This window comes from Notolepis coatsorum (genome assembly GCF_963971535.1).
Source record: "Notolepis coatsorum genome assembly, chromosome: 11".
Lineage (NCBI taxonomy): Eukaryota > Metazoa > Chordata > Actinopteri > Aulopiformes > Paralepididae > Notolepis > Notolepis coatsorum.
In genome coordinates, this window is record NC_140175.1 from 30,346,824 (window position 1) to 30,359,480 (window position 12,657).

Sequence of the window (12,657 nt, forward strand, 5' to 3'; positions counted from 1 at the left end):
CATCCACATGGCTCTTCAGAACTGAGCTGATTTGGATTGTGTGTGTTTCTACCTATACCAATCCAATATTACATAATGTTTGTGATCAACGGTGTCAAATCATTTTGATAGAACCACAAAAAGGATCAGATTCTTTCAACAGATTTGATTATTTTGGCCTGGATCAAGGACTACCTCACTGACAGACTATAGGACAGTCAATCTGACATACTGGTGAGCAACACCGGCACCCCCAAGGAAATGTGATGTCACCCGTCCTCTTCACCCTCTATACCTCAGACTTCTGCCACAACTCAAGCGGGGGCCACCTGCAGTTCTCAGACGACTCCTCCATCGTAAGCTACATCACCGACAATGATGAGGAGGAGTATAGAGCCCTGGTGGAGAGCTTTGTGGGGTGGAGCGACAGTAACCACCTCCAACTCAACACCAGTAAAACCAAGGAGCTGGTGGTGGACTTCCGGAGGGGCAAGAACTCGAGGGACACCAACAAACTGAACAAGCTGGTGAGGAAGGCTAGCTCCGTGGTGGGAGTCGAGCTGGTCAGACTAGAGGTGGTGGCAGAGAGGGGGATGAGAAGGAAGCTGGCTGCTATCCTGGAGAATCCCTCCCACCCCCTCTACGACGAGCTAGTCAAGATGAGAAGCACGTTCAGTCACAGACTCATACCCCCCCGACACTCAACTAACCACCTCGGCCAGTCCTTCATACCAGCGGCCATCAAGCTCCACAACAGTAAGCAGGGACCGCTGCCAGACATCCAACTACTAGGAACCTAGTAGCTGACCCCCACCAAAAAGGACAATATACTTACCTTACTGTATGCATACCACACCTTAGTATGTGAATATTGTATACTTCATCAGAGCTTTTAAGCATTTAGCATTTTTAGATTATATATTAGATTAGATTTAGACTATTAGATTATTAGATTATATATTGCATATATTTATCATTTAGCATTTTAGCATTTAGCATTTTTAGATTATATATTAGATTAGATTTAGACTATTGGATTATAAGATTATGTATTGCATATATTTAGCATTCTAGCATTTCGTTTTTTTAGATTATATATTAGATTAGATTTAAATGATTAGATTATATATTGTAACTATATTTATTGTAGGGCAAAATAACTGAGAGGGCATACATACCCTCATCTCGCACCTTGTTGCCCATTATCCAGAGTTAATTATATTGTATATTGTTTACACTGCCTTTTTATTCTATTTAAATTTTTACTTCTCCACTGTACTATAATTCTGTGACCTGTACCTGTATGTCTTCTACTACCTGTACCTCCCCTCCCGCCTCCCCCATGCTGCTATGATACCGAATTTCCCCAAGGGGATCAATAAAGGAATATCTTATCTTAGAGTAGAGTAGAGAGTCGAATCAGAATTGATTAGTTCAATTCACCTTTTAATTTCCTGGTCTGCCATTATAGCTCTCTCCTGCCCCAGTGCCCCTCCCCCCTGCCAAACTAACACGTAGTGAAGAACAAGGCACATGACACCACAGACCAGCCAAATAGTGTCCAATAATAGATGATCAATCAATCAAAACCATAGTAATATCCTGTGCTTAAGTACAATTTCTAGCTACTTGTACTTTACGTGAGTATTTAAATTTTAGGGAACTTTATACTTTTACTACATTTCAAAGGAAATATTGTACTTTTTACTCCACTACATTTATCTGCTGAACCCATCAGTTATTGGTTTTTTAAAGCTTTTGCATAGGAAACATGGCAACAATTGATGAAGATTATATATGTTCACAGTTGAAGCCTGTCAACTTCAGGAGGACGGAATCAGAGCAGCATAACTGGACCACATACCACTTTAACATAACCTTTAATCAGAGCAGCATAACTGGACCACATACCACTTTAACATAACCTTTAATCAGAGCAGCATAACTGGACCACATACCACTTTAACATAACCTTTAATCAGAGCAGCATAACTGGACCACATACCACTTTAACAGAACCTTTAATCAGAGCAGCATAACTGGACCACATACCACTTTAACATAACCTTTAATCAGAGCAGCATAACTGGACCACATACCACTTTAACATAACCTTTAATCAGAGCAGCATAACTGGACCACATACCACTTTAACATAACCTTTAATCAGAGCAGCATAACTGGACCACATACCACTTTAACATAACCTTTAGAGGTCAATGGATCGAGGATTGAATGCTCCCAAGCACTGGAATACACAAACGTCATGTAGAATAGATACTTGAGTACATTCAATAGCAAATACTTCTCTACTTTTACTTAAGTAGAATTTGAAAGGAACTGTGTACTTCTTCTCACGAATTTCCCCAAGGGGATTAATAAAGGAATATCTTCCACCACTGGCGATTCGATGATTTTCATCCAACAACAACAGCATTTAATATTTTCAGTTTTTTTGAGGGGGGGGGGGGGTTGTTATTTCAATGAATGTAATAACTTGGTCACTTCTTGGCATGAGGACAGCGTGACTGTGTTTGGAGAGGGAGCGAGAGAGAAAGAGTGTGTGAGAGATAGATAGATAGAAAGAATGGAGAGAGAGTCCATAGAGCGGCCATTGTTCACTGCAGCAGCACATGATGCTATCATGAGAATGTTTCCTCCCTGCAGCGTTCGCCATCCATTCCTGTCCCCCAGTCAGTAGACTCTATAACAAGACTGTCTCTCTCCATCAGTTCTCTCTCTCTATCTCTCCATCCCCCCTCTTCCACTGCTCTTCCTCCCTCCCTCATTCCATCTCTATCTTCTACCCCTTTACTCCCTCTCCTTCTGCCCCCCCCCCCTCTCTCCATTTATCATTGGGCCTTCAGTTTCTCATAATATTCCCCTTCTGCACACACACACACCACAGAAGATCCTTCTCTATCCATCTCCTACCCTCAGTCTCTCTCCTTATAGCCCTCCCTCCATCCGTCCGTCCCTCCCTTCCTCCTTCACTCCCTCCCTCCCTCCCTCCCTCTCTCTGTTTGTAGTTGTTCTTGTCAGTCAGTATCTTCTGCCCCACACCGCATGTGCTACCAGTTCTGGGCAGGAGGACGCAGGGAAGCGAGGATGTTTATTTCATGCTTTATCATACGCGAGGCTAATGACGCTTAATTGCTTGGTTTGCTTAACGAGCTTTGGCCCGGGGAGATGCCCCTTTCAGCCCCTTCGGCCAAGCTGCCAGCCACAGAGTTTTGGAAGCCGGTGGACGAGCCCCATTTCAGAGCTGAGCCCCGGGGCGCGAGGAGGGAGCCGAGAGGACGGAGCGAAAGGAGTGAAGGAACGGCATAGAAGTACGGAGAAGAGAATTGTTGTACGGCAGAGTAGAGTATGAAAGAGCACGGACGAGTAGAATAGAGAATTGGGAGTTTGTTGGGCCTTTTTTAGAGGCGTTGTACAGAGCGGTGGAGACTGGTACGGAAGGGACTGGGACGGTGAAGTAGAAGAGGACAGTGTTCGTAGTGTTTCCTAGATCCAGTGCTGCTCCCAGGGATGTTAGCGTAGAATCAGGCCGTTCCATTGTGCCACTCGGACGGAGAGAGGAGTAATGTAGGAAAAACGGTAGAAAGAAACTAGAAAAGTGGACATAACAGAACTGTCAGTCAGTATAGTTTAGAATAGAGTGGTAGAATCAAATGAAGCCCGACTGAGAAATGTGAGTCTGTCTTTCCGCCTAAGAAGAAATGCACAGGACAGACAGATACAAGCTAGAGAGTAGAATGCAATAGAACAGCACAAGAGTAGAGAAATGGAGCTTTCTGGGCCCATCTAGAAGAAACGTAGACGCAGTAGAGAAGCAGAACAGCGCGGGACACAGAGGAGAGCAGCAGAGTAGACTGGAACAACATTGGAATAGCGTCAGAGTAAAATAGAGCCATGGACCTGCTAGGAGCCTTTTATCGTCGAAAGTTTCGCAAGAAGATCAGGAAAGAGGAGCTGGGGTCGGGAGGGGCGCTGTGCCGGTCGCCCTCGGAAACCAGCGTCAACCACTTGGCGACCGGCCTCATCTCCAAGGTCCTCATGTTCACTTCCAGGTAAAAGAAAGAAAGAAAAAAAGGCGTTTAAGGGGATGCAAACTTAGTACATGACTATGATAAGATTGATATATGGTTATATTGTCAAATACAACAAATGTACAGGTGTCTTGGTGTGGTTTGTGGTTGGTGTGGTTGGTGTGATTGGTATGGTTTGTGATTGGTGTGGTTTGTGATTGGTGTGGTTTGTGATTGGCGTGGTTTGTGATTGGTGTGATTGGTGTGGTTGGTGTGATTGGTAAATGTTCTCAGTGCATACCGATGCTTATTAATGAAATACATAGAGAATGGAAAGTGCACAGGGTGAACTTGAGAACTCTATAGATTTCAATGAGCAGCAGCCGTTGCAAACACCATCATTATAATGTTCAGATTAAAAGATTTGAATGTACATGTGAGACGATGATCGTACATCTGAAAGGGTTAAAGTGATGCCGTGGTTTCGTTGCCCGCCGGTCAACATCTGTATCCTTCTCTAGATCTGGTATCGCCTGTTACGTTTTGCACCTCCTCTCACGGCTGGTCATTACCGGGCTACTTTGCGACTGTGACATTCTGTTGTCCCGTTGTAAGTGGACCGGGATAAGAGTGTCGGTTAACTAAATGCTTCAGTTGTAAATGTAAGTTGTATCTACTTGAAGGAGTTGATATGGGGTGTAATGCAGTTCAGGGTGACAGTCAGGTAAAATAAAGCACCACCAGCTAGCTAGAAGTCAGTTAGCCCTGGGGTGCAATCTGAGATTCATGGCTCGCACCTCAAAGCGCTGAGGTCGGCGCCTGGGCAGTTTGGCTGGCTATTTGACTGTCTGGCTGTCTGTCTGTCTGTCTGTATGTCTGGTTCCTTGATTGGCTGGCTGGATGGTTGGATGGGTTTATATAGTTATCCGTTTGTTCAGTCAGACTAATGTATGTTTTGGGCCTCACATTAATCAATGGTCTCATTTAGTAGGTTCAAGTGTGGTGAAACCGCTGTGTCTCTGTTAAGGACAGCTGGGCGATGTGGTCTGTTGAATTGACCAGCTATGTTTTAAGTTGCTGTTGAAAGCTGTTGAAGTGAGTATATCGAGTTGAGTGGATCGAGCTGGAATGATTAAGGTCTGACTCACTCAGAGTCACTGTGGGCCGTGAGTCCAGATGATGATGATAAAGAACTGAAGCCATTTTAACTCGGTGACTCTAGCCACATAATATGTCAGGAAATGTTTACTGTAGTTATTTTAGCTGTATGTTTTCAAGCCACGATGATGATGGCGTTTTTTGTGTGTTCGGCTATTTCAGGAAGTGGCCGCTTGCCTTTAACTCGTCTGTATCTCTGATTCTAGCCGAGATGATAACAAGTTGAGGTATTCCAGCCACGTCCTGTCATTATGTGGTTCTCCGTTGCTTCAGATACATGGCAGCTTTCATGTCCCACTCCCACTTAGGCAGATTGCATCTCTTCCTGTTTATCTGCTGGAAGAAGTGCCACTGTTAGGAGCGACTCTGCCTTGTTAGCAGCTGGCTTCATAAAGATCTGCAGGCCTGACAACAAGTGGAATATGAGGATGATAATGATGAAGACCGTGGTGATGGTGGTGATGCTGAGGTTGATGATGGTGAATAGGGAGGTGTAGTGGTTACGTCATTGTCGTTTTTCGTGTTCCACCCTCTGTCCAACCCAATGCATTTCCCCATTGCCCATTTCTAAATCGTCTCGTTTAAAACAAATAAAGCATTAACATTGGCATGGTGTACCTTTCTGTGCTTATTCATCCACAATCTATAGCTCAACATGAAAATATTCGCAATTAATCATTAAAAAAAATCGCAGAATTTTATTTCAACCAAAAATGCTTAAACAATCATGTTAGTGATAGAAGGGAACTCATTTTGTGCAAAAGTGGAAACATTTTCAAATTCCATGCGGGCAGAATTGTTACAATAGCCGATAATCCATTTTCCCATTGATGAATCCCTATACGGGTGGAACAACCAGTGACGTCAGACTACACCTCCCTATAGAGTATAGATGATGATGATGAAGAAGAAAAAGAAGCTGATGATGATAATGATGATAAATTATGAATTATGTCGTACGTGACATAATTGGGAATTTACTTTTATACATTGCAAACCTTTATAATACCTTTATAGAATGAATAAAGGTCAGAGTCCAGAGGAGAGGTGCACCTGTTTTTAGTGTCCTACTGAGGACACAGGGAATACAAAGACCAGTCGCAGACTGATACCACCATTTTTCATCAAGCAAGCCATTTTTCATCTTCCCTGCAAAAATCTTATCTCTGCCAGTTAGATCTTGGTTGAACGGTCTATGTCACGTGCAGCAGTGTACATAGAGAAAGGAAAATGCACAGGGAGCAACAAGCGATACCACTGATTACCATTTGCTACCTCAGCTAATGTTACATAACTTACATAAATTACTACTCACACAGCCCTCCAGGCGTTGCTGTTCATATTTCGGTCGTGGTAAGAAGACCTGCTCGTTCAAACAAGGTTGGTCAGAAACTGACAAAATTAGCTTCTCCTCCATTATCGATTGGTTTGTTTTGCTGTCGATTTCTCTTCACTCAGATACCTCAGATTTGTAATCCCTCCCCTCGGTTGATTTGATTGGTCCGTCGACAGGAAGGTGACATTGAAGATGGTGCGCTCTGCAGCTAAAGGTGAAACTTCAACTGAGAGCTCCCGAAAAAGTACCGTAATTTTCGGACTATAAGCCGCGCCTTTCCCCCCCATTTTTCGACCCTGCGGCTTATATAACGGTGCAGCTTATATGTGACTCGACGTGACCAAAACCCGAAAATGTAAAAATCGAAATATTGCTTTTTTGACTGCATTGAAATGTTATTTATCTGTTCCCTTATTTGCTAAACTTAATACAACTTGTAAATGAGTTAATTCTTGTTATTTGTCCGACAGTATTGTGTCCCAATGCTAATTACATATGGTAATTAACATTAAAACACCTGCGGCTTATAGTCCAGTGCGGCTTATATATGTACACATCATTCAATTTAGCTGCTGCGGCTTATATTCAGGTGCGGCTTATAGTGCGAAAAGTACGGTAGTTTGGCACAAATGAATGGAAGCAGATACAGACCAGCTAGCCTAGCTGTTGGCCAAAAACACCTCTCCCGGAGTTTTAAGCTAGGCTAGTGGTCGGTATCTGCTTCCATTAATTCATTCAATTCAATTCAATTCAAAAAACTTTATTAGTCTTGCAAGGGGCAATTTAAGGCATGATATCACAAACAGCTGCATTTCTATACATTCAAGACAAAACAGGACAAAACAGGGACAAGAGACATACATGACACTTCAAAGCATAAAAGACATGACACTGCCAGAATGGGATCCCTACATTGTTGATCTATCAGTCCAATAGATAAATAAATAAATAAATAGATTTGGTCGGTATAAAAAGTGCACTTTCGTCAAAATATTAAAATCAAGGGGTCAAAGGGCGCACGTTTGTAAACTGACCTTTCCTTGTACTGTGGCCATTCATCAGTCGAATGGCCTCTGGAACAAACCCAAATGTCCTTCTGTTTGTTTTGCAGGCAGGCTGTCTAAAGCACTTTCCTGAGGGCAGCAGGTCAAAACACACATGAAGGACATGTGTGGGGTCATCAATTATTTTATTTGTGCTAAACTAAGCTAGCTTGCAGCTGGATAGCTTTCTACTGAACACAGAGAGGAAATTGGTATCTATCTTCTTGTCTGACTCTGGAGAAGACAGTACGCACCTTTTTTAAGTTCCTTTAAGGGGCTGTGAGTAGGAAATACAGAAATTAACCCAAAGATAATTATGGTATGATTATCATTATTGTAAAATGTGTGCGTTAGTAACACACGTCCAGGTGGTACGTAAGAATAATAATGATTATCAAAATATTATTTCAGTTGGACTCCCAAGAGAATAGTGTGGGGAAACTGTGAGTTGAAGAGGTTCATGTTCTGTGAGGAAGAGAAGGAGATGTGTGGCAAGAGAGAAAACGGTCTCTGGAGTGAGAGCACACAGCTGTGTGAGTATGGTGTCTGTACGAGTGAGTGTGTGTGTGGTGTCTGTACGGTGTGTGTGTGGTGTCTGTATGATGTGTGAGTGTGTGTGTGTGTCTGCATTATGGCTGGGCGATTCTTGCTCAAATGTGAATCACGATTTTTCTCTAAGAATTGAGATCACGATTCTCTCACACGATTCTTATTTTTTCAATAAAATCATTTATTGCACTCTTTCTTAAACAGACAACATAACATATCAAAGTGCTTGACTTAAACTTAAACATAACATATATGAAAGTGCTTGACTTAAACTTAAAAGTCTCTTGTAACATACAAAATAACTCAAGTCAGAATCGTCATCATTTAAAAAAGTTACGTAAAAAGTAAAAAAAAATTAAAATAAAAAATTATCATAATTTAGAAATTAGATTGCATAGGTCTATGAATCGAGATCGCGATTTTATTTCGATTAATCGCCCAGCCCTAGTCTGTACGGTGTATGGGTGTGTATATGGTGTCTGTATGGTGTGTGTGTGTGTGTGTGTGTGTGTGTGTGTGTGTGTGTGTGTGTGTGTGTGTGTGTGTGTGTGTGTGTGTGTGTGTGTGTGTGTGTGTTTGTGAGTTCTTGTGAGTTAGTGTGGGAGTAATCTCCAGTGTTTAGAGTTTTGTTCACTGCAGTAAGTACTATTCAGGCTGGATAGTTTTTCCCTCACAGGAATTTCCAGTTTTCTCAATCTTTTTGAGCCTTTTTTCCCCAAAGGCAGTGTCCCGATACCATATTTCTACGAAAGTGTATTTCCTGTAAAATACCTGTTTCGCATGGATTGAACTGGTGCCATGCCTGTGAGCCGCACTAGTCCCGCCTACTTTTGAATTATTTTGCGACTCAGGACATGAATTGAATAATGAAGGGAAATAAAATGCAATTCAGTCTGATTATCCGACAAGCAGAGTAACTGTGAATGAAGGAACGGCTGAGTTAGTGAAATTGCTGGCGTAGTGTACTTGTGTTTCATAATCATATCTAAAGATCTAGGTCTAAAGACGGTAAGGCCACGGCACTGATCCATCACAAGACGACAGAGATGACAGACAGAAGGTGTTGCTGTTCTTTGGTTTATTTTTTTTATTGGAACGTATTAACAGCACACTCCCAGTCCAGGCAGAGCTGTTTGACAGTGGAACGCAAGTGGAACGGCGTCCAACTCTCTGCGTAGGAGTGTGGATTAACAGCTTTGCTAATGTAACGTATCCTCGTAGCAACTGGCCAAAACTTGGAACGGACAGCGATGTCTCTCTTATCGGTCCCAAAAAAGGTTCTTAAAACCTTTCTGTCCTTCAAAATGGACACAAATCCGGCGGAGACGGGACACACATCGTCGGACGTCTTCTCCAAACGAGCGGACACTCCTCCATCGAAAAATAATTAAGGGCAGACGTGGACAGGCGAGAGACACAGCAGATAGGTGCGGCTGCCTCCTTAGGCCAACACAATGACAAAACAACATCACGTTGCCTTGACAACAGCTCAGAAAAGAACTCACGATGCTCGTAAACATTCTAGAACGCTGATCCCATGACACCCTGTTGGCTCTTTTCACTGCGGCCATTGGGTAAACAAAGATGTAACCATGAGAGATAGAATATTTATTGTTCTATATATGGTCACACTTGTGTTTACCCATCTATGACTGCTGTGAAGGGGGCCTATTGACTTGTTGGCCGGACTTGGATCTTGTGTCGGAGCTCGACACACTATGGATAGAAGACTGGAAGAATGCCGTTTGTTGCACGAGTTGTGCTTTTTAAATGTCTGGTTTTAGTTATATTGTGTCCCCAAAGGACAATAAGTTCACACACATGCACACACACAAATTATGTGTACTCGCACATGCATGCACGCACACACACACGCACATACACACACGTACTGTACGTACATGCACACATACACAAACTCTCTCTCTCTCTCACACACGCATACATGCATGCATGCATTGGGAATCATAAAAGCTGATGATGTGTTGCAAATGGATCTAATGTGACTAAATACATACAGATGTTGCTGTGTGTCTGTCTTCTGGTATATGTGTGTGTGTGTGTGAGAGAGAGAGAGAGAGAGAGAGAGAGAGAGAGAGAGAGAGAGAGAATACAGCACACAGAAACACCTTGACGCTGAGTATAAACCTTGTCATTTGTGTTTTTGTATCCTCCATATTGGTCCCTGGAGTGTTGCTGGGGCCCTGGACTGGTTCTCTGGAGTAGAAATGACTTATATCTCTGCAGAACTACTAGAAGCTTCGTGTGATACAGATTTTACATTCTTTCATATTGCGATATCAATATGAATTTGATGTATTGTTCAGTTTTAAACTAAACACGTCTGCAGTCCCTATACAGGTGGCAATGCCATTACTTTCTGGTAGGGACAGGGTTAGAGTTAGGATTACTTTCTGGTAGGGACAGGGTTAGAGTTAGGATTACTTTCTGGTAGGGACAGGGTTAGGATTAGGATTACTTTCTGGTAGGGACCTGGTTAGGATTAGGATTACTTTCTGGTAGGGACATGGTTAGGATTACTTTCTGGTAGTGACAGGGTTAGAGTTAGGATTACTTTCTGGTAGGGACAGGGTTAGAGTTTGGATTACTTTCTGGTAGGGACAGGGTTAGGATTAGGATTACTTTCTGGTAGGGACAGGGTTAGGATTAGGATTACTTTCTGGTAGGGACAGGGTTAGGATTAGGATTACTTTCTGGTAGGGACTAGGGACAGGGTTAGGGTTAGGATTACTTTCTGATGGGGACAGGGTTAGAGTTGGGATTACTTTCTGGTAGGGACAGGGTTAGGGTTAGGATTACATTTTGGTAGGGTAAGGGTTAGGGTTAGGATTACTTTCTGGTAGGGACAGGGTTAGAGTTGGGATTACTTTCTGGTAGGGACAGGGTTAGAGTTGGGATTACTTTCTGGTAGGGATGTACCGATACCAGGCCAGAACAGGAATTTCCCTAATGGTAATTTAATGGAGACATAACCATTTGTAATATGTCAGAAACCCAAAAGCAATGTGACTTTATTTTCTGCATTTCTGGCGCACAGAAGGATGTTGGATCTCTCTAATGGTGAAAACATATACTATAAAATTAACGGATCGGTATCGTCGTCGGTCCTGCGTATCGGGCCGGAGTCGGTGTCGGCAGGGGAAGAGCGCGGTGTCGTCGGTTGATTGATTGATTGAATTGATTGATTGATTGATTGAAAACTTTATTAACAGATTGCAGAATGGGTACAATACAGTACAGCTCAATACACACAATTGTTAAGGGGATGCAGACCAGAGAAAGACTTTCGTCTTGTTTACATCAGGGTCCCCCATTTTCAATTCATCAGGACATATATGACATACATGACATACAGATAGTCAGTACTGCTACATCTATACATTTATGACATACCAGATTTGCAAATACAGTACTGTTTGTGATACAGAAGGAGTCAGGAAAAGGGAGTATATACATTTGACGTAGAAACTGTACATTGGAGGAGGTTGGGTGGGGGGGGTTGGGTACACTGGGATATTGACAACCATACTGGGTAATCTACATTGGAGGTGGTTGGGGGGGGGGGGGGGGGCACACTGTATAAACAAGCAAAACTGTACATTGAGGGGGGGGGGAGACACTGTACAAACAAACAAAATTGTACATTGGACTATTGACAAAACCATACTAGGTAAATGACTGTACATTGGAGGGGGTTGGGTTAGGATATTTACAGGGGCCAGTGTTGAATTGCAGTCTCCCGGTCCATCTGAGACGACAAGACAACCGTTTATGATCCTCAGCCCAAACACTTTGACAGAAATGCTGACACAAGAGACACACACGCTGGTTCTGCCGTCAAGAGAAACAATAGGTTGTCTACTCATTCTAAATAGAGACAATAGAATTCTTTCTGTCTGTCCTTTCTAAGAATCTCTTTGTCTCTCCATCGTGACCTTGTTAACCCCATGTTCCATTGCTCCCTCCACTCGTCCTCCTTCACCTCCTCTCTCTCTCTCTCTCTGTGTCTCCCCATGGGTTCAGAATGTACAGTATATTGTGGCGTATAGTCTTTGTCTGCCAATTTGGTGTTTCTCCTTGACTTCACCGGGACACGTCCTCTGCACTGTACGACTATTACATGTGTGTGTTGCCGTTTCTCTGTTGAAAATGTAATACTTAATTTCGGTCAAAATAACTTGGGTTAAAAATAAATATATACGTATATTCAATATCATTGAAAAACGGCCTCCTAAAATACATTAACTTGGTGTACACACCACTGAGTGAGTAGTATTCTCCACTTGCACAATGTGGGGGCGTCATATCCGGTTACGTCTTTAGCCCCGTAGCGTAGACTTCTTCCGGTTCCATCACAATACATTGAGTTTAGCAACTTTTTCCCGTCAATTAAACAACTTTATCGTCACTTTTTTCTAAGGTTTTTGAGCTGTATTTCATGTAAAAACGTTTACTGTTAGAGTTAGCCACATTAGCATTTAGCTCCGCCTAGATCCAATACATTAATCCGTTAGATATGGGGCATGAAATGAGACATATA

At 42.7% G+C, this 12,657-nt stretch overlaps 1 protein-coding gene across 3 annotated transcripts in view; it reads left to right on the plus strand.

Annotated features, from left to right (window-relative positions):
• shroom3 (shroom family member 3) overlaps positions 1-12,657 on the plus strand; it is a 161,032-nt gene that overhangs the window by 65,848 nt on the left and 82,527 nt on the right. The window contains exon 1 of one of the 3 annotated variants that reach the window (XM_084325218.1): positions 3,061-4,052. The exons of the other annotated variants lie outside the window; for them this stretch is intronic. Coding sequence (XP_084181344.1) covers positions 3,895-4,052 — 158 coding nt within the window. The 5' untranslated portion in view covers positions 3,061-3,894. Of the gene's footprint in view, positions 1-3,060; positions 4,053-12,657 lie in introns of those variants that run through there. 3 annotated transcript variants of the gene reach the window in all.